This window comes from Polistes canadensis, unplaced genomic scaffold (assembly GCF_001313835.1).
Source record: "Polistes canadensis isolate GaletaPanama2010 unplaced genomic scaffold, ASM131383v1 scaffold_4, whole genome shotgun sequence".
NCBI classification, from domain to species: domain Eukaryota; kingdom Metazoa; phylum Arthropoda; class Insecta; order Hymenoptera; family Vespidae; genus Polistes; species Polistes canadensis.
Genome location: NW_014569551.1, coordinates 22,999 through 47,085, shown reverse-complemented (window position 1 = coordinate 47,085; position 24,087 = coordinate 22,999). Strand labels below are relative to the sequence as shown.

At 32.2% G+C, this 24,087-nt stretch overlaps 1 protein-coding gene across 1 annotated transcript; it reads left to right on the top strand.

The window, feature by feature from the left end:
• The first annotated feature begins 12,158 nt into the window (after positions 1-12,158).
• Positions 12,159-23,421, top strand: LOC106787806 (KH domain-containing protein akap-1-like). The gene is made up of 6 exons (XM_014750497.1): positions 12,159-12,428; positions 20,839-21,666; positions 21,745-22,257; positions 22,365-22,583; positions 22,677-22,807; positions 22,923-23,421. Exons 2-6 carry the CDS (start codon positions 20,883-20,885, stop codon positions 23,019-23,021), a joined length of 1,746 nt encoding a protein of 581 aa, XP_014605983.1. The 5' UTR covers positions 12,159-12,428; positions 20,839-20,882; the 3' UTR covers positions 23,022-23,421.
• The last annotated feature ends 666 nt before the right edge of the window (positions 23,422-24,087 follow it).

Sequence of the window (24,087 nt, the reverse complement as noted above, 5' to 3'; positions counted from 1 at the left end):
ATTCTCTGACATTTCCTGAAGTTTACATGCTAAATTTATAACTCGATATGGTATTCTACATGTAGAAAAAAGAGTATACTTTAATTTAATATAAGTTTTATTAAAATCTATTCACTTTTAGTATTAAAAATATTTACCGAAACTTTTCAAAAAAATTGCAAAGATGCACAATTTACAGCATTGCATTCTGTGACATTTCCTGAAGTTTACATGCTAAATTTATAACTCGATATGGTATTCTACTTGTAGACAAAAGAATGTACTTTAATTAAATATAAGTTTCATTAAAATCTATTCACTTTTAGTATAAAATTATATTACATTTATAAATTACATTTATAAATTTATGTTCGATGCCTAGGAAAAACCGTAAGAATTCTTCTGTTCCCGACTTCATCGTAATGTTCTTTGCATTGATAAGAATACCGAGGAATTACCAGCAATGGCGGATTTCCGGCTATGACGTTATATATAAGTGTCTGTCAGTAATAACGAGAGAATCAATTTTAGTAATATCGTGTACGAGCCGGTGCTCGTTAATTACAACATCGAGATGTTAAAGCATGTGCAATGAGAAAATGTAAAAAAAAAAAAAAAAAAAGAAAAAAAAAAGAAGAGAAGAGAAGAGATAGGGTTGCAAGCAAAAGGGATTTCTGCCCTTTCATCCAAGAGAGTTCCTCATCGTTCTCATCGTCGTCGTCGTCGTCAACTCTCTTCGACACGATCCACGTTTGAATACATTAACGAGCGTTCTATTTTTCAAGAGCAACACCATCACCACCACCATCATCACCATCACCGGTGTTTACCGGTGTCGGCGTCTGCGAGAACGAGCCACGAAGAGGAAAAAAAAACTGCACTGCAATGAAAGGGTAGGCAAGGGTTGGAAAGGGTAAGGAAGAAGTATTATGGAGAATAAAAGATGGAAAACATTTGAGAGAAAGAGAGAAAGAAATAAAGAAATAAAGGAAGGAAGGAAGGAACCCTGTCGCGTTTGCGCGAGAATTAACGCAACACATAACCCACCCCTAACCCCCAACCCCTTCTTCCTTATATGCATCCCCTTGAGTATGAACTACACATGCTTGTCTCTGAGTGTATGGGTACATGCTTGAAAGACAGACAGACAGACAGATAGACAGACATTGCACTTTCCCTCATCCTCCCCCCACCCCACCCCATACACTCTCCTTTTACGGTCGCGACCCTCGTTCTTTCCTTTCTCACCACACCACCCACCCCCCCAACTTCTACTCGTCCATCCACCCTCTCTACCCAACCACCCTCGACTTTCATATTTTACCCAACTACCATGGTGACAGTGGTGGGCAACCTTAGGTACGTTAGGAAAGTCAAGTTCATCCTCGTCTTCTCATATGCACACATACACATACTGAAAGTCATATATTTTTTGTAATAAATGAATAATATATTTAAAAATATATCGATACTAATCGACGATATTTAAGGTGAATCAAAAGTTCATTATACATTTATTATGTGTTTTCTTAGAATTGAACTTTTGTTACACACCCTAATATATTACATTTTAAAATATATAAAAGTATATATCCAATGTGAAAGATTACAATATAATTCTACTCAAATATAATAATTACAATCAAAATTCTATTCAATTAAAATAATTCTAATCAAAAGTGTGTCCTAGTTAACGTATAAGAATTTTATTGAACTGTACTGCATTATGACAACCAACTTCAGTTATTGGGTTATGGTTATACTCAACAATACTTATTCCTATCTTTCTAAACTGAATCTTGTTGTTAATCGTTGACAAAATAATGTTATTCTAGTTGAAGAAAACAATCTGATTTTTATATTGTGAAACTACGTTTACTTGTTCTATCAATATTAATTTAATATAAAAATGAATTAAAATGAAACGTCTAATCATTTATAAATTATGAAGCTTTTTAAGAGGATTGAAAGAAGAATACCGAGATAGTTCGAAAAGGGTAGACGACCTTGCTACGTAGATATACACTAGTTTGACTTTCCGCAGACGGCCTTTGTTCTCTCGAGGGCGACACCCTTCTCTGTCGGAGCGTTAGCCTTATTACTCAACCCCACTTTCGTTGCACGCAATCGATAAGAACGGCGACCAAGTCGAACTATAACGGCTTAAGGACTGACGTCAAGTTTAATCTTACAATCGTTTCCCAATAATTATTATTATTATTCCCTCCCTCTTCTTTTCTTTTTTACTCTTTTACTTTACTTTTTTTTCTTTCGATCAAGTTGTTTTTTATAATGCAGGAATAACGTTTAGAATCTAACCAATTGTTTTTTTCCCAACACCCCTTCCCACCCCCATGATTATTTGTATATCTCATTGATGATGATTATTATTCCCTCCCTCTTCTTTTTTTTTTTCTTTCGATCAAGTTGTTTTTTTACAATACTGGAATAACGTTTAGAATCTCTAACCAATTGTTTTTTTCCCAACACCCCTTCCCACCCTATGATTATTTGTATATCTCATTGATGATGATTATTATTCCCTCCCTCTTCTTTTCTTTTTTTATATTTTACTTTGTTTTTTCTTTCGATCAAGTTGTTTTTTTACAATACTGGAATAACGTTTAGAATCTCTAACCAATTGTTTTTTTCCCAACACTCCCTCCCACCCCCCATGATTATTTGTATATCTCATTGATCGTTGAATTACTTTTATTGATATGTCTATATTTGATATGTTAATTCTTTTTTTCTTTTTTTCTTTCTTTCTTTCTTTTTTGGCAAGTGATGAATACTGTCCTCGCTAAACACAGAGGATTCCGTAGACGTGCCAATGTACACAACACTTTACTAAAGATACGATCCATCTGTTTGACTTTACAAAACTTGACGAATTATATTCTATTCGAAATTTTCAATAAATTTATTTCATTAGAAAAACGAAACCCCCTTCAAATGAATCTTTCAATCCTCTTACCAAGGTAGATAATTCATAAATAAATCAAACGTTTCACTTTCATTAATATCTACACTTTAAAATAACCAATGCAATTATGACATTGATCGGAAGTATGAAATAATTAATTATCTTTACATCAGCTACCCTCAATCCCCCTTTACCCCCATAAATGCGATGATTAATTCTAAGAGAAAAGAATAAAAATACGTGTTAAAAAAAAGGGTTAGAAATGAAAGAAATGTTTTGGAGGGGGAGGGTGCGGGTGGGGGTGGGGATTTCCAGAAAGTAATGCGACATCCTCTCTCAGGGTGACTGACAGGAATAACTAAGGACACAGCAGTTGGGATTGTTCGTTCGTACGTTCATCGGTTCAAGGTTAAGAGCATCTTAGTCGTCAACTCTGTCGTCGTTGCTCTGCATGGTAGCATCAGGCGTTAGTCGACCGAAATACATCCCTCCTGATATATAAATACCTTAACGTATAGGAAAACCAACGGGAAAAGAAACAGAGTAGGAAGAGTAGAATGGGGAATCTTCTTGTATCCTAGTAACCTTGCTCCCAACACTCTAGGGATATACAAAAGGCCAATGATTTGAATAAATGTTCTACTATTGGAAAAGTTCTCAAATTTGAGACCCATTAAGTTTTAACTGAAATATCACTTTCATCATATACCTAAAATTCACCTAAAACCATCGAATTTACTTAACGATTGAGAAAGAGATCCGATTGGTCGAGTTAATTAAATATTGATTGAACGTTACTCTAATTTGAATGCACTTTTATAATCAAGAAATGATTTATTCGATTGAAATGATTTTGATTTTCTTATTCTTCGATCTCGAAAGTATTATTATTCGTATTTGATATTATAAATTTATGAATGTTTCAATCGTTATTTTTTTGAATTACATATATTGTTTTAATGAAGGGGGTTGTAAAGGAATGAATATTCACGTATATTACATTACGTAATATTAATAAATTAACATTAAAAAGAACTAGAATTTAGTTTTGATCAATTTGGACGTTTCGTCTCATTATTGGGACTTGTTCAGCAACTCAATTTCTAAAGTTCAGCATCTTCTTCATTTGAACAGACATACATTCTTGTAATATTCGAAAAACTAAACATCTAAATTTCGTTATATCCTAATCCGTAGGGGAACGAAACGTCCAAGTTGATCAAAACTAAGTTCTAGTTTCTTTTTAATGTCCAATATTTCCCTACGATACATATTTATTAATAATTTTTATTTTTGGGAACGAGAGAAATATCTAATTGATTACGTAATATGTTTTATCAAAAAATATATATATAGTAATGAACTTTTGAATAAGAGTCAAATTGATAGAAGAATAATCATAATCACGAACGAACGAACGTATTGTAATTAAAGAAACCGAATCATATCCCAAACAGAGAAATTTGTCTGGAACCCAACCATTTATTCTCGCGAGTAATCGAAAGAGTTTGCTGATGAGTTAAATCTTTCGAGTTCAAGGTAAACCTTTTTGCATTTGAACAAATGTCGCGTACGCGTGACTAGAATTAAATATATTATATCTCTCTCTCTCTCTCTCTCTCTCTCTCTTTCTTTCTCTCTGTTTCTGTTTCTTTCTGTGGTCGAGGAGAGTATGTGCGGTATAGTGGTGGCCGATGAGGTTATCCGCAATAGATGCGTTGACCTTTACAATGGATACACCCTGTGGCGTGTCGATGACACTGTGTTCTATAAAGATACCCCGAGGTTGGTTGGTTAGGGCCTTTCAGGCCTTTGTCTCGTTCAAGTCCGTCGCAGTAAAGCCGTTGAACCCGATCGCCCGAGGACAACACACTTTGAACTATGCATGCATGCGCGCGTAACTATACTAACGATAATGCAAGTCCTTCTTGGTCACGCTAGTCAAGGATTCTAGGTATGTATCTTAAATATAGTATTCAATGATGACCGGAAGACAATAATCATTTAATTCGACAAATGTCAATCCCAAAAGATAGAGAAAGAGAGAGAGAGAGAGAGATTAATAAAAAGAACTTGAAACAAATTCATTTCCAGGTTGTTGTGCGTGAAACAAACGTGTATCGATGAATTGAATTGAAAGAAAGAAAGATATATAAAAAAAAAAAAAATAACACACGATTGAGAGATTTGAAGCTCGAATATGCATGACGCACGTATAATAAATCAAAGATTAAAAAGAGAGAGAGAGAATACAAAAATTGTAAGATTCTATTAGGAGTATCCTACGTCAACTTAGTCCGATCTCACAGTTTGTAACTTATAAGCTTTTATATCTTTTGCTTTCTCTCTCTCTCTCTTTCTTTCTTTCTTTCTTTCTTTCTTGACAGATTCAATGACTACGAGCTATAATAAAAGTGAAAAACAAACCTTGACGAGACGCTTATCGAACGATCGTCGTATAACACGAAATATAAATAAAGAAGAAAAGAGAAGAGAAGAGAAGAGAAGAGAAGCCATTTGTTCAAAGAGCAAACTGAACAAGAACAAGAAGAAGAAGAAGAAAAATAAGTAGTAGGAGGAGGATGCTTTTCGATGAGTAATAAATCGCGATAATGTACATTGCGATACACCACTTTTTTACAACAACTAACGTAAGATATCTACGCGAAAAAATGTCTATACACAAACGAGAACCCCACCCATCCCCTCTCCTCCCAATGATATCAAAAATAATCCATTTAACTTCGTTTAAAAATTCTCCAAAAGTATAAAACAATTGTTCTACAATCATATTTCAATGTATTAGAAGCCACAAAAAAAAGAAATCTAATAAAAAACCCCATTGGAATAACTCCGCCAATAAAATATGACGAGAGTCGAATAATCGAAATAAGGGAAAAGTTTTGTTGTTAAGAGTTTTAGACGGAATCGGTTGGTGAGAGAGAAGAGGCGAGGGGGTAGAGGGGGAGAGTGGGGTAGGGGGAAGGGGGGAAGAAGGTGCGATGCACCTACGTGCAGTCGGGTCAAGGTCGAATCCCTCGTGCAACGGCTGAGTCATTCTCGTTGGTGTTGTTGGTCGAGAGTAGTGGTGGTGGTGATGGTGATGGTGATGATGGTGGTGGTGGTGGTGCTGCTGTTGCTGCTGGTAGTGTTGCTGATGCGTTAGGGCTCCTGGTGCTTCTCGTTCGTAGCTGGTCGCCATGAGTGCATCGAACTCGGTGACCGTTGCAGCTGCACCGAGCACGGCATGGCATGGCTTGGTTCGGTTCGGGCCGATTCGGGTTAGTTCGGCCCAACTCGACTGCATTCCGCGTGCATCAACCCGGTCAGAGTGAGACGGAGATAGGAGAACATCGAGTGCAATGGCCAGAGGGCTCCTCGCGAAGACGTGCCGGCGCTTTGCGAACAGCTGCGAGTACCAAAAGGAAAATTAAAAGAGGAATCGGATGGGGAAAAGGGGGTGGGGTGGGGGGTGGGGTGAGGGACAACTGAAAGACGCAAAAAAAAAAGGACCATTTCTTCCTTTCTTTGTTTTTTCCTTTTTTTTTCTTGCTAAGTAGATTATCTATGATCGTTGAGAGACTTATCTAAATGTTCAAATACGGATAAGATCTTATGAAAGTAAATCGAAAGGATTGATGGATCATTTGTTTGTTTAAATTCATGCTCATCCATTTGTCAATTTTCTCTTAGTTTCTCATCGAAGTATAACATTTTTCCTTAGAATCCAATCAGGTTTATCGTATCATTTCTATATGATTTATTTTCTCAAGGTTTTTTTCTTACTTTAAGGAAGGTTTTATTTTTGAAATTATATATGTGAGATATTTTAAACCAATGACACGAAGATGTAAAACAAAATATCTATTATAACGAGACAATTTAATTGTAATCGAATAAATCTTTAAGTTAGTCGTACATCGTTGTACTACCTTTGCATTCTGAATAGACACGCGAAAAAAAGTTGTACAATCGTTTAGGATTAGGGTCACGATCTTCGAAAAGGAATCGAGTTATGTTCTCGGGATTGTAAAGAGATGAGGATTCGTTTGAGAAACGCTGAGGAAGCTAAGAGGGCCTTACGAAGGTTCTTCTCGTTCCTTCTTTTCTTTCCTTCTTCAACTTGCCGAGAGAGACTGAACAACCTGTCGGGAGCTTGCGAGTCTGGGGTCTTAGGTGCTTGCAAAACCCGAAGGCACACCAAAGGAAACACAACCAACCAGCCTGCTGTTGCTGCAGTTGTTGCAGTTGCAAAACGGGTGCGTGCATGCAACTCGCTTAAGAGTGAAGAACAAGCGATTCGTGCCGCGCGTTTCGCATGGCCAAGAGGGTTCAGTGTACCGAGCCAAGGCCACGGGGCAGGGCACCGCCCCACTGAACCAATTGTGCCACTTTTATGCTTCTCGCCTCATTTTCGCTGCCTTTTATTACTCATAAAACTGAGAGACCGTTTCTTCCAACACCCATCTTTCTATTTTCCCTATTACACACTTCACCTTTCCCTTTTATTTTTTATTTATTCCTATCATTGTTTTTCTTTTCTTTTTCTTTTTACATTCACGTGTGTTACAGTTCGTACATTGGATTTTCTTTGTTTCGATTTATGCAATAATCAGAATAATTCTAAGTACAATGTATTTTATCTTGAATATCGAATGATGATGATGATGATGATGATCATGATGTAGAATTTATTCAACACTGTTTTTTTTTAACAAAGATTGGAATAATTCTCAAGGTAATTTACATGATTCCAATAAAAAAATAAAAAAAGGTGTAATTTTTCTATGTATGCAAGTGTCTAACATATTCAGGAGGTAGCACAGGTAGGTGCGACAGAGACATACGATATGTACAGATACCTACATACGTGGATGCATTTGAAGGGCACCAAGCCATGGTGACTCATCGATGGCTACGACGACGACGACGACGACGACGACGACGAATCGAGGGGAATCAATGTCAGCCAATTTTGCTAGTATCGATCCTTGTGCCCTATTACGGTTCAATCGTTTCTTGCCATACTTTTCTACTCATATGAAAATTCGAATCATTGTTGTGTGATATATATACTACGATTATTAATAAAAACAATTTGTAAATTTTGATAACAAAAAAAAAACTGATGTACGTAAGTAAAAGTTATACTTCTTTAACGTACCAAAACGAACATAACCTCAAAAATAACTTCAATTATCTCGCGTACCAATATAATACTCTAAATTTGTCGAAAATACGATAATATGATAAAATAAAATGTGAAGATATTAAATACCATTGATAAAGATTTTTAATTAATATCTACAATCTAATTTATTTATTTACGAATTACTTCATGCCGATAAATTTGAAATTGCTTTTCCCGCGCATCGTAAATATCGAACAACTTCGTGGTGTCGATTTTTCGGTCGCATCTAAATTCACTTTCCAAAACGCGCCATAAGAAGTATAACTTCAAAAATTGTATCCATCTGTTTGTCTACTCCCTTATTCAGCAAAAAGAATAGAAAAAAAAAATATTTATATATATGTATGAACAAGATTATATCTATGGGACTCGGTAAAATAATCGACATAAGCCGTGAAGCCTGGGTGTCACGCGAAAACGTGTCAGAACGGTTCGGAAGAAGGAAATAAGGGTCGTCAAGCTTAAACGCAAACCTAAGTCCAGGAGTTTCAACCAAGGCATTTGCGAACCCCGGGAAATGCGTTTGAGTTTGGGAACCCCCAGACTGGAGGGGATTGACCCAGACACCCCCTCCAGCAGACGAGAATCTCCCTCCCCACTTTGGAACTGTGCACAGAACACTCCCCTCTAAAATCCCAAGAGCCGACGTCGCGACTGGAGGGGGTGCGAAAAACCCTCACTCTTTCCCTTCCTAACCCCCTCTCACCCTCCCTGTCTCTCTTCCTCCCTTTCTATCCCCCTTTCATTTCAGCCCGCTTGATAAAACGTTGCACCGCCCACGCAAGATTCACCAACGTCCGTGTTATATTCCCTCATCGATTTGTTTGCAACTGGACACGTTTCTATCCATCTTTTAACGACTCCAAGTCTTCTTCTTCTTCTTCTTCTTCTTCTTTCTCTTTTCCTTTCAATTTATTCGATACTTATATTATGTCTTTCCGTGTCAATTAAAAAATAATAATGATTTCGTGCTAAGTTGATTAATTGATCGTTAAACGAACACGTGAATAAAATACCAACCCCCTCCCTCCCAATAAGATTCGTTAAGTCGAAATAAGATTAAGATTATAATCGACCCTTTCATTGATCATCGATTATCAATCTTACGATTTTGTTTTATTGAAGCTAAAATAAACAGTAAACCCCAAATAAAAGGATTCGTTGGTATAGTATCGATTATTTCATCGTACAGTATTTTTTTTCTCTGTCAATAAAGGAAAGAAAATATATTGTAGACCATTGGAACCATTGTGTCTTTTTTTTTGTCAACAATCTCGTGCAGAAAAAAAAAAGAAGAAGAAGAAGAAAAGAAGAAATAAAAGACCCTTATAATCGTCTGGACGAAATGTTTTCAAAGTACCCAACTACCAACCAACTAGTAGGGGTTGCGAACAACCCCCCCATCCCTGTTACCCCCTCAAAGAAGAAGGTAAGCGAACAGACGGAGGAAGCAACGGTGAAAAAGGGGTGACCTAGACGACGACACCCTCCCCTACCCCACTCACCCATCCCTCTCTCTACGCGACTTGTTTGCAAATGGGTTCAGTTAGCCCATTGGATAAGAATCGTAGTGTATAATAGTATCGTAATCGTTCTGGTAACATGAGACCTATCGAAAACCGATGATAGGTTGTTGTTTTTTCTATGCCAAGGTTGTGAACTAATCGATGGACAAAAAAAGAAAATTGCAATTTTTCTTTATCAATAATTTTGTCCTACATTTTCTTTCTTTTTTATCATCTAACTAACGTAAAAAAAAATTTTATTCGCATAAAATTTTTTTTTCACTGATTTCCATTATCATTCTTCTCTTGTTATTTTCTTATTTTATTAAATTTAATTAAAAAAAAAAAAACATATATACGAATCAACGAATTAGAATTTAATTTAATCCCTCGTCGCGCGTACTTGAGTGTAATTTTTTTTTTTGGTTAAAATGTAAATTATTCGATTTCGTTAATTGTTTATTACTTTTTGATCTAACATAAGAAAAATATGAAATAATAATAAAATTGGAAGCAAGAGAGTGAGAGAGAGAGAAAGAGAGAGAATATGGTTGTTGTTTTGTCGAGGTAGGAAGGAAGATAGGAAGAAATAAAGGCAGGAAGGAAGAAAGGAAGATAGGAAGGAAGGGCGGATGAGTACGTTGGGAGGGATAGGAGGATGGAAAGTGGGATAGAGGGCGGCCATGGTGTTGCTGACCCGACGACCGCTCTAACCTTCCATCCCAACACCCCGCACCCCGAGCACCACCATCAACATTCCGTTCTCTATTTCCAACTCAACTCCTAGACCAATAGACGACTTTTCAATACCACACTTTACTGCTCTATCATCTCTTCCAAATATTCCTCCCGTCCCCTGGCCCCCCCCCATCCCCTCTTCCCCATATCATTTTCCTATTCCAACATTCTTATTACAATTTTATTTTTTTTTTTTTGATCTTTTATATTATTTATAATAAATGATTTTTTTATTTTCTTTTTTTTTCTCTATGTGTGTGTTTCAAAAAGTCAGACAAAGGGACCAGAAGTTTATAAGTAGAAGAAGAAGAAGAAGAAGAAGAAAAAGGGAAAATTATATCAATGAGAGAGAAACGAATAGAAAATTATTTTTCAAAAAAAAAGGATATATATATATATATAAATTTAATAATTAATAATATTATTTTTTAAATGTTACCTTGTTTTTTTTTTTTGTTAAACTCGTTTGTAATTTATTTCAATTTAATCTCGTGCATTGTATTATGCAACGCGGGGGAAATAATTCTTCTTTTTTCCTAATTAAACATTTGTATTTTTGAATCAAACAAAATTCTCTCTGCGGAAGTCGTATTTACAAGGGTAAATTACCAAATGAATATTCGAAAAGAGTACGGGGAGGGGTTGTAGAACTTCAATTGACATATTTCAAATTAATCCGTTCAACTATTTAATTAACAAACGTGTAATATGTTTGTTAATGCATATGCGTGTAACACAGCCAAAGTGCATTCGCACGAATTCGTAGAAATAAAATTGATTGGTTAATTGACGTATGTGAAAAATTTCCCCTCCCCCCCCCCCCCCCCAAAAAAAAAAAAAAAAAAAAAAAAAACCGATATGTACCACGGACGAATAAGTTTTTTTTTTTTTTAAAGTTATAGCTTAGTTCTTTGTATGGTTCAGTTTAGAAAAGCAAAGAGGAGGTTTAAATGTCTTTTTTTCTTCTTTTTTTGTTTCTTTTTTTTTTTCGTCGACAAAAGTGGACGTAGCTTACAATGGAATCGTTGGATGCGGCACGCAACAACCCTCGTAGAGTGCAGGTCGTTAAAAATAGGCTACCGATGCGCACGCGTCTCAACGACAAGGTCACACTACGTCACCCTACGCGTGGGTCAGAACCCTTGATTATATCTTAACACCAGTTAGTTCACTATAATCTTATTCTTTAATCATTTTTCTAACACTATACGAAAAAGAAAAAAAAGAAAGAAAGAAATTTTGTCAAATGATCGCAAATATTCTAACAATCATTTTTCATTAGAATTTTTTATCTCGATATAAATAAGTTTTTATTTCAATGATATGTCACGTAGAAAAACAATGCCATACGTAATCGTCATTTTTATTTTCTATGTTTAATTATTTCAAATTCAAATAAAATAAAATAAAAGAAACAAATTAAATTTTCCAAACCCCCTTTAATTTATATTCGAATTAAGAAAAGAAAGTATTGAAACCGTATGAAATAGCATCTTACGTGAAGATAACAAAGTTTTTAATTAATCTTTTAAAGGTATCTACCTTACCGATAATGTGTACTTATCCATAAATAAAAATCTACCTTTACCATCATCGGTAAATAATCGCAGGAACATTACTAGAATCATTATAGAATCAAATATATGAAATATTAAGAACAGGAAGAAAAAATACAAAAAAGAAATAAAAATCTGCAATAGTGTTGATAACGGTGGAGGGTAATACAGATTGTAAATAATTTGAACGTAGGAATAAAAGCTTAGTGTAATCGCCAATAGGTGCGCTATCATCTTGCATGATATTCATGGTTCTCAGCGAATAGCCACGAGCTAGCAGCAGCAGCCTATAGAGCCGCCATATTGTGTTACTCTCGCGAAGTGGCAAGGAAAAACATTGTGATCACGTGGCGAAAATTTTTCTTATATCAAAAGAACGATTACGGAAGAATCGAAGAAGCTTTACGAATCGTTCGAATATCATTATCGTGATCGTTGTGTTAATAATAATATACCACCAACGTTAAACCTCGCGAAGATTTTTACTAAAGAAAAAAGAAAAAAAAAAAAGAAACGAAAAGAAAAGAAGACCGGTAAGTATAGTATTATCGGTGTGTTAGAAGGAAAGAGAGAAAATGAGAAAGGGAATGGGGGAGGAGAGAGAGAGAGAGAGAGAGAGAGAAAGAGACAGAAATAGAGAAATCTTATGCTGCCACGCGGTTCGAAATATCGTGTCCGGTATTCTAACCGTCATTAATACACCTACCTTCTTTTTTTTTTTTTAACCTTTTAAATTCAAACATTTGTTCGATATCAATTTAAACGATTTTATATTTGTCAAACAAATTTTTCATTGAAGTTATTTTCATATTAATTCTTTCATAGTCATCGAGATACATCAATCAAAAAACGGCTACTGTTAATCGTTCCGGCCGGAGGCATGAGCTTTTATCTATCTCTCTCTCTCTCTCTCTTTCATCCTTTCTCTTTCTTTCTTTCATTTCTCAATATGGACAGTAGTAAACTATTCTCTAGTATGATATAATTCTATATATATATATATATATTACATTTTATTGAATAAATGTGTATTATTCTCTCTTTCTCTCTTTAAAATTATTTTATAACATCGATCTGATTGGTTGGTGTTACTGTGTTGTAATGTTTTTGTCTAGCTTTAAAAAAAAAAAAAATATAAATATATATATACGTATATAAGAGGTTAGAATTAGCATATTAGAAGAATAAGATGGTGTTCTATAATCCGAAACTTGAATAGTACGGTATTTAAGTAGTAAGACGCTGAGTGAACGACATCTGGAAATAGCGTGTGTATCCGTAGAACGTTCTATGGCCTGTTAAACTCTTCCCTTTCCCTTCTCTCGTGTCTTGATTCGTGGTGGTTGTATGTGAAATAATTCACAACCACCACCACCACTACCAACACCAACACCCAATTCCAACATTACCAACACTTGGGCACGACTACTATTCTCTCAATAACGATTGGATACAACAAGATTGTGTTGGGCGACCCTAAATACCCTTTATGGTCTTGAAACCTTATCCGTTTAATATTATTTTTATTAAACAATAAATAAAATTTTTGATAAATATTTTTCCTATACATTTATTTTGTATTTTTCTTGTGTTATTCTTTATCTATTTATCATCATTTTCTTGTCTTTTCTTTTATTTTTTTTTTATTTTTGGCTAGAGGAAAATACCAATTTCATCTATACTTTATTATCATTGTATACTTAGTTTATCATGGTACGTGATATATACAAAGTTAACGTGATGTTAACTCATGTAATATTCGATCTTATCATTTATAATAGTAAGCAAAAGTATTTCTCCCTTCAATTTGTTGCTAATATTCTATAATCAAAAATATAACGTCATTAATGTTTATTATTTGTTTCAATACTTTTGTTTTGCATTGTTACTTTCCTCTCCCCCTCCCTCTCTCCTATCAATTAACGTTACATCGAAATAAACAAATTTCATTTGAACGAATGATATTTCAATTTTAATAATAAAAATAATATACGCAGTTTTTTTTTGTTTATCTTCGACATATTATTTCTTCCAGGATTTCGTAGGAATACATATTTTATTATTTTACACACACGTTAACCATTATTATTGTAATATTTATTTTAATTGTTTGTTTAACTCGTCAAAATATTGTTTGTTTCTTTATTTTGTTGTTTTCTTTTTTCTGTTTTTTTTTTTTTTTACCGTGCGGTAATAAAGACAAGAAAATCAAAAATAGCGTCATTCAAGATGGCGGAAAGGTTTGCATTAGAGTCATACACGTATATGTTTGTTAATTATAAATTGTATCGAACCAAAGGAGGATTGATTCGTCTTATCGATGTGAAACCGGACCAGTTTTAGATTTTTCAAACGGTACTCCACTTTTTTTTATTTCTTTTTGTTTCCTTTTCTTTTTTTTCTTTTTTTTTCTCTGGTCTCCTCCCTTCTCTCGTATAACGGGTGTCTTTCAACGTGTGTATTCGAAGATAAAACATATCTTTCTTGAACTATATTATCCGATGTTTGATTTGTGTCAAACTTCGTGGGAATGATTGATTTTCATATTTTATAATTTTGCTTTTCGGCAAATTACAAAAAACAATAATTTATATTTTGATTAATGATTTACGATAAATAAAAATATTATTTATGTTATTTTTAAACAATCACAAAAAGGTAAAATATATATATATAAATGTGTATTCGAATGAATGTAAACATGCATAGTGATTCATTGATCATTTAATAACTTTAAACGTGTTACGGTGAAGTTATAACACACAAACATGATTCATTCCTAACCTTTTTTTATCTTATGGCCAAATGTCGTGTTTGTATGATATAAAAAAACCTATTGGAATGACCTTAGGAATTATATTTATCACCCTTATCTTATTTGCTTTCTCTACTGTAAAGTTTAGGTAATGCAATTTTGTTATCCATTAAAAGAAATAGAAGAAGAACAAGAAGTTACAGGAATTGGGATTGGTGGGAAGGGAGGAAAAAATAATTTTTTTTCTTCTTCATCAATCAAAATACTTGTTTGTTGAAACACAAGTTTTTCTTTTTTAATTATTGTTTATTACTTATTATCCACTTATATCGCAGTTATTGTTGTTCGTATGTATTCGGCAATGGCTCACGGTTACTTCATCGGGTTTATCGTGTTCAGGTTCGACATTCCAAGAGCACGTTGAACTTCGTACCTTGCATACATATGTCCTGCTTGTATAACGAGCCACACAATGTGTAAATTTTGTTCATAGATTATTATCGATATTCCTATTTGAACCTTTCCTTCTTCGTATATATATATATTTTATTATCGTTATTGTAGATACATATTTTGTTTATCGATATAATATACATATTTTTTCTTTTTTTTTTCTAACTTTATCCAGGATACAAACACAGACACGTTTGTCTATGCATTATCTCGTAAAAACTTTTTCGAAATAAATAATTAAATTAAATTTCAACGTGTTTAAATTATCCTTTATCGATTTGTATAATATTAAATCTTATAATAATCATCCGAATTATTAAATTGTTGTTCCTAAATTCCCTAGATCCCCTAGTGATGATAGAAAACTTAAGAAGACCCAATAAATAAAAGGAAGTTGCAATGAAGCAAACAAGTTCGAAGTGAAACGACCAATCCCCTGTCCCTTTTCTCTTTCCTACCTTCGAAGGGCCGAAGGAACGAACCGAACCGAACCGAACGAACGACCGGTCGCTTACCGGTTTCGTTTCGATTCCATTTTTTTTTTAACTTCATGACTCCTTCTCCTTTACGTCGAACAGTATACCGCAAGAAAGCATCCCCCTCTTAAAAGCAACATCACCTTGGCCAATCTCTTTTCTTACCTTTCGAAAGCTTACCTGCAAGTAACAAGGCCGATTAAGCTCAATCAACCTACCCCCTCCACCCCACCCCACATGCACGCATTTTATTTATTTTTTAATTTTTTTTCTAGTTATTATTTTTTTCCAGAGGGTGGGGTTTGATACTAGAAATCCTGTTTTCGGATGTGTGTGTGTTGTATGTGTGTTTTGTATGTTAAATTACAAATTGATTGATTTATTTATTTATTTTTATTGTCAATGTGCATTAGGGTTTTTTTTTATTGGTTTCTTATTTTCTTTTTTTGTTTCTTTCCCCAAATTAAATATTGTATTACTATTGATTGTGCGTGAGAAAAATAATTTGTTATATCATGCACGCGCGCGCGCGCGCGTTCGTGTGCATAGTTTGCTTAGTATTGTTTATTATGAATTCTCGCTTTTTCTTCTTGTTCTTCTTTAACCGTGACAATACATTCAAGAAGAATCGTGTTTCATGAATGAACGTAAAGGAATCTTCGCATGTATACACACGTGTACGCTCGAGTACACACGAGCGTATCTTACAGATGACTCGAATCAATCGAGAATCTTTTTTTTTTTTTTAATTCAATTATAAACGGTAATTAATTGTTCAATTAATTAAAACATCGATATATGATTATTTTATTTAAATAGAAATAAAATATCTTTCAGGTAAATATAAAAAAAAAAATTAATACAAATACGTATATATTTTATTTATTTATTTTATTTATTTATTACATTTATTTATTTATTCTTACGTCTAAAAAGTATTTATTAAATATTTTAATGAAAATTGATGAAACATCTCGACATGATAATCTAAATGCAATTATATCGTTTAATCGATATCAGTTAACGATTTAAAAAGTAATTAAAACGTTGTTATAGACAATTTTAAAAAATTATTATGTCGAGATAATCATTAGAACTTTCTTTATCTGTTAATGAGAAAAATATCATTTTATGTAGAAATAAGAATTTCACAATTAATTTTAAGTGTATACCGAAAAACAATCGTACACTTTAAAGGAACGTATTAATAATCATTTTTATTTTTTGTGAAAGTTTAATTAATATATAATTAATATTATAAATATATATATATTTTTTTTTGTATATCTAAAAATTTAGTTTATTATTTATACGTTTATTAATATTCTTTTGTTTGTTTTTTTCATTTATATTTAAGAAACAAAATGATAAAATATATTAGAAATCATTGTAAACGTAAAGTAACAGGTTGAGTTGTATTTTAATACAATTACCTAATCGTCATCTTAGATTTCATATTATTTCACGAACGAAACCAAACCGAAATTGAATATCGATATTCGTTAGACTATTACCTTTCTAATTCTTTAATCTAACGTATTTATTAGTTAGATGTCCTTTTTTTTCCATCATCTAATATTACTTTGAGCGCCCGCACAAATGTCTCGTATATCATCTGTAATAATAGTTTTATAATTTTTCCTATCGATTTTATGAGATATATATATATATATATAAATGCTTAAATTATCCTATTTATTTTTTGTAACAATAATTTGGACGTTTTTTTAACGAACAAAAAAAAGAAGAAAAAGAAAAATATATATACACTCTTCTTTTTATTTTTGATTTGCGTTACGTTGAATAAATCCGAGGTAATGGAAAAAAAACAACTTAACAATTCAAAGGAAAGAAAAATTGAAAAAATTGGTAGTGATAGTTTTGTCAAAGACTATAGTTAAATTTCGACTGTATATATTCACGTATTGAAAAGAAAAATAAGAAAAGAATTCCTAAGTTTTTAGAATTTTCTCATTCGAAACAGTTCTAATCCTGCAGTTTCTTCCATTTCTTTATTTTTTTAGGGGGGAAAAGTCTTCTTCTTAAAATACAATAGAATTAAACCTGAACGATACAATGAATTTTCTTAAAAAGAGAAATTTTTCTAATTTCGTTTCTATCGTACGAAACTTTTCCTTATTTTGTTCGATTTTGTTTAAATTAAATTATATACACGTATTTATATATATATAAAAATAAAAAAAAGGAATAAAAGTATATTCTCAAATTGTAAAATCACTATAATAAAAAAAAGAAAGAAATAAATTAAAATATAATATAATATTAAAAAAATAAAACACATATCTTTTATATAAATATATCGTAGATAAATTATAATCATTAAATATAAATAATTAAACGAGCTTAAAATTAATACATAAACTTTTCTTCCCTTATTTTATTTCATTTATTTAAATAACATTCTATTAATTTCATTGACACAAAAGAAAATAATTCATAAAATTATATTTTCAAATTCCATATATCACATATATAAAATACATAAATATTAAAATAAAAAAAAAACAATATATATACAGTAACAATTCGACGAATGTTGCATTATTTATCAGCTTTTCGTTTCCTATTTTCGGAATATAAAAAAGAAATGTAAAAAGAACGTGGAAGGTTCCGGGAATTTGGGGACATTTTTCTAAGGGTTGGTACTAGAGGTGGCAAAATAACTTTTGATGGTTCCTAAAAGTTTAAGTAAGAAGAATTGGGGGTTGGCAGTGGGAGTGGTAATGGGGGGGGAGGGTGGTCTTTAAAATATAATTCAACAGGCAGGGGGGTATTGGTCAAATATTTGGTAAAATTGAAATTGTTGGAAGGGAAATTTGACGAGCATGAAATGCCGCTACGATCGAACTTGTTCCGTTGTGAACATCCCTTAATGTTGTTCGCGCATGCGCACAAGCCTTTTTCTCCTTCCCCCTCTTTCACTCTACCTCATTTCACCTATCCGCAATCTTCGAGCAATATAACCACGTGTATTGGAAAATCCGTTCAGTTCGTCTTGTGCCAAGCCTACAAACGGCAGTGTTCTCTTAAGTCTTCCATCTGTTTCTTTCACTGATCATTCCACATTTTTTTTCAACAAAAATTTACGATACCATCCCCGATCAACAACAACCGGCGGTTCTTACGTTTTTTTTTTTCTTTTTTTTTTTTTTCTTTTTTTCCATTAATTTGATTTTTCGATTGAAAAATTAACGTGCTATTTGATAAAATTAGTTTTCAATTTATCGCACTATTTTCGAAACAAAAAAAAAAAAAGAAACGTTCTTACGGTTATTATATTATTTTTTTTCCTTCTTCTTCTTTTTGTATTACCGGTGTGCGCGGTTTTTTTCTTTTTTTTTTTTTTTTTTTTTCTAATATTCGTATCATCCTACCTTCCGCCCCTCCCCCCTCCACTTGTTTACTCGTCGAAAGATATCTTATTTTAAATTTGATTGTAATTTTCGTTTCTTCGTATCTTTTCGTTTTAATTAAAAAAAATCATATGTTATAGTTTTTTTGATTTTTGTTTGGTGGTGGGTGTTTTACATTAATTTAAAATTGTGCAAGTGAATAAACATTGTTATTATTAATCATCATGGATCTCTTGGTAAGTTTATATTGCTGTTATTATATAAAATATGGCCAAACAGCATAAGCGTCATCCCTTTCTCCCTTATTTCTAGAAACTTGTTTGCTGCTTCTTCTTTCTATATAATACACGCACACACATATATATATATATATATATATATATAGACACACACCCATTTATATTCTTTTCTTCCCTTAGCTTTTTCCTCGGGACATTCCCTAAGATTTTCTACCCGAAAGAAGGAAAATGGGGGAATATAGGTTAAGATTTCCAAACCGATTTCTGTTACGACAGAGATTTATTCTTCTTTTTTTTTTTTTTTTTTTATATATATTTTCAATCGTTTAATTATATTAATTCACACTTTTTTGTTTTTCGTCTATCATTCGATCGCTCGCTCGCTCACTCTCGCAATTTCATTAAATTTTCATTAGAAATATTTAAAGAAGAAGAATACGTGGTTTTTATTAAACTTTGAGTTGATATTCTCACGAAATTCTATATTAATCTTTTATCTCGAACTAATCGATTTCTATAATTATCTTAACTACTCGATCGATAAGTTAACCAATTTCATTGGATAAAGATAAATAAATCCACGTTTTAATGTTACAATTATTTACTTTGATGCATTTTTCTTGTGTGTGTGTGTGTGTGTCTATGTGTTTCTCTATTTCTATGAATATAATATTATTTTGTCTCGTCTTTGTTTAATTTATTATGTATCTTTTTCATTGTATAGTTAAAATCGTAGTAAGACACATTTGTTCTTCCTCATTATCTTTCATCCCCTTATGAAATTATAATAACAATAACGAATATTTTTTTGAACTATAGATAAAAGAAACTTTTTACTTTCTCTCAAAGTATTCTGTTCGAACTGTGAATAATCTTCTCCTTTTTATTGTCAAATCTATTTCGTTTTTCTAACATTTTTACCTGCGATCCCTTAAGGCAACATTTTCCTTTTGTAATCCTTGAATCCTTGAACCTTTTTTACTCCCACAGCACCCCATTTTCTTTTTCATCTTTTGGTTATTCGTGTTAGGTAGAAAAAAAAAAGTTTCTAACGTTTCGTATAATAATAATAAAAAAAAAAAGAAAAATCATGGAATATTATAACAGTAGATTTAAACATTTATTTAATTTATCCATTTATTTATTTGTTCATTTTTGTTAGTTGTATTTTTAACATTTTACATTGTAACGCGTGAATTCAATTTTACGCGCGCTTTTCTATCTCTCTATCTCTTTCTTTCGCGTGTGAACAAATTTTACGAAATAAGATAGCTTTTGAAATTGGAATAACTTCGTTTATAGAATCGTCATTTTATCGTGCACTCGTTTGAAAAAGACAAAAAAAAAAAAAATTTATGCAATTCTGCTCTTATCGATAATATTATCGTGAAACGAAAACGTGCGTCTTTTAAAACCGGAAATAATGTTTTTACTACGCTAGGCTCACGATATAAAATGGCGTGAATATTCAAAAAAATACAACAATGCGTTTTTGACGCGATTAAAACTTCTTCGATATTTCTCGTAATATTGTTTAACAATAGGAGAATTAAATTATTACGCCAATGTGTTATAAATTGTTAATAAACTCTTTTTTTTACACAATATTCGATAATATTAATTTTATTTTTGTTTTTGTATTTCAGATTAACGAAACTGTTATCAATAGTTTTTACCGTGGATTTGAAATATGTCATCCATACATTATCAAATTATAAAGTGGAGCTTTCCGGCTGTTGCTTTGATCGTTGGTCTTTTCTGGTACAAGCGAAAAAGCGCAGACAGAGCTGATCCTGGTGGAATAAGCACATCAAACGTGTTAGAGACCATCGACAAATTAAAAGCTAGTTCTTCGAGGGAGAACGTTAATCTTTCTGATTCTGGTATTAATGCCAATGATTCTTACTCGAGTTTACATGCTCAGAGTATAGAAGAACCAATTAATAATTGTAAAGAAATTAGCGAGCAAAAAATAGGTATATCAACAATGATGCCATTAGCAGCATTACCTGTTTTGGTGCCTGTCCCAAGTTCTTTGGAAGAAATTCATTCTTGGTACGGGAATGTTGAAAATATCTGTCACAATGAAGTATTATACGAAAATCATCCTGATGCTAGCGAATTTCAAATGGCAACCGGAAATGTTGACACTACTACTAATTATTACAATAATGTAACTAATAACAGCGAAAATATGCAAAATGTATATGTAAATAATATCGATATAGAACAACAGAATAACGAACAATTATTATCACCTTCCATGGATAAGCAAAATGAGATTAATCATACATCAGATATAAATAATGAACAAACGGAACAAATACAAAATTATCCGCCAGAGGAAGAAAATAAAAATCAAACTCAAGCATTGTCAGAAAGAGATTCGGCAAATTATAGTCCAGTTTCTGGTGTATTGGAAGGAAGCGTTACGGATGAAGCTAGAAGTGAAGGAAGTACGGATAGTGGAAAAGGTGAATATTTATTATTACAATGTGAACATACAATTTATATTATTAAATCTGTTATATTTAATATTTATATTTTTACAGGTGGAAGCATAGAAGGACAAATGAAAGATGACTCTATGCAATATGTGTACGAGTTTGCTATTCGCAATGATTTAGTTGGTAAACTTATAGGTCGCAATGGTTCCTTCTTACATAATATTCGTACTAAATCTGGCGTATATATTATCGTTAAACGTTATCCTATGTCAATGAATGAGAAGATTTGTGCTATCCAAGGTTCTAACAAAGGCATCAGTATTGCTTTGGATATTATAAGGCGAAAATTTCCTGAGAAAAAATATCCTGATTTAACGCTTCAACAAATAATACCTATGACGGTGGTAGGAGAAATAATTCCTGTAATACCTACGGTCAAGGAATTATTTTTAATCGAAGCAATGAATAACGATGTTTCCGTGTGTTATGTTATTAAACCAAACAGATTTTTTGTACACATTCCTACGCACCCATCGCATCCTATGTTACGAAAATTAGATACAGACATGGCCGAATTATACAATTCTGCGATACCACCTATGCCAGATAAAGTAACAAGTAAATTGACAATTATTATTTATAAAATTAATATATAGTTCATATATTATCTAATGTCTTATTTGATATTTCAATTATTTGTAATATTTGAATATTATTCTCAACAGAGGGAATGATACTTGCTGCTCCCGTGGATGATGGCAAATGGGCTAGAGTATACGTTGTGGATCCTGATTCTCGTGGGGAAACTAATTTAGTACGACTAGTTGATCATGGCGGTTATCGTACTTATCCCAATTGTAGTCTCAGACAAATAAGGACAGATTTTCTCACTTTACCTTTCCAAGCGGTCGAAGTATTCCTCGCTCATGTAAGACCGAAAAATGGTAAGTATTATAGTTTATTTTAATATTTATACTTACAATTATATATATTATTTGGATTGTATTTTTTTCATTTTGTATGATTTTTTTTATTAGGCGAGTGGCACCCGGACTCGTTGAATGTCTTAGAGCAAATAGTTACAGGACGTGTAGGACTGGCACAAATCGTAGGCTATATTGATACGCAAGTGCACGTAAATCTGTTTTTCAATATTGGCAAACATGGGGTACATATATATATATATATTATTTTTTTTATTTATTAATATTAATATAATCGATTAGATATAATTAATCATTTGAATCCTATTTTATTATTTGTGTGTGTGTTTTTTTTTTCAGATAATTTCTCTTGCCGATGAGTTAATAGCGCGCGAATACGCAGAACCTGTATCTTGGCAATGCCTGGTATCTAGCGGAAATACAGAGGTATCTTTATAGAAAATACTTAAATGAATTATTTATGAAGCATACACTTGCTAAGAAGCGTGTATGACAGAGACATATGTGAATTTTGTGATCGTGTTTGATTGTCTGTGTGAATGAAATTAATTATTAAGTTAAATTTACGGGAAAACGTTAATTTTTAAGTTTCAACGTCTTTATATGTAATAATAATATTATTTTTTTTTTCTCTTTCTTTTTCATACATACTTAAACAATGGTATGAAATTTTTGTGTTTAATCTGACATGAGTATCCTTTCATGATCAGCAGAGACGATACTGAATCAACAATTTTAATACTCTATTATCTAACATTTAAATAATCGATTAAATCTTATAGCATTTCAATGCGAACAAAAATTATGATTAATAATTATCGAAATGATGGTCGAATGCACGTCGAATTAATATATATATATATATATATAAAAGAAATTTTTTATATTAAACGGTAATAAAATAAATAAAATAAATAAATAAACAAAAAAAAACAATCTCAACAAAATTGTATGCTAGATAAATTGCGAATTAAAAATCGATTAGAGAACTAGATTTAAAAAAGAATTATCTACGAATTATCCTTCAGTAAATTAATTATTGCATACGATTGTGATTGGGGTAATTTTTTTCCTCATAAGAAAATCTATGAATAATAATTCAATGCAGTGGTATTACATACAATACAATTCACATCGTTATTATTATAATATTCATCGTTGAAAAAGTTTTATACGTAAAAAAAACTTAGTCCATTTGTATTATATACAAGAATACTTAAAATACTATGACACTTTAGAGAAAAAGATAGAATGTTTCTAACAAAACAAACTTCATTCTTAACTATTCATTAGATTTCGAGACTATCAAAATTATATGGACGCTGCTGCGATAATTAATAAAACACACTGTCAAGATTGTTCATGTTATTTGCTTCATTTGATATGGGTTGATTCTAATATCATCTTATTTGTATATAGTGTAAACATTATTATATTTTCACATATATAAGAGAAAGAAAAAGAAAAGGTAACAAAAAATAGTAATAATAATATTTATAATATA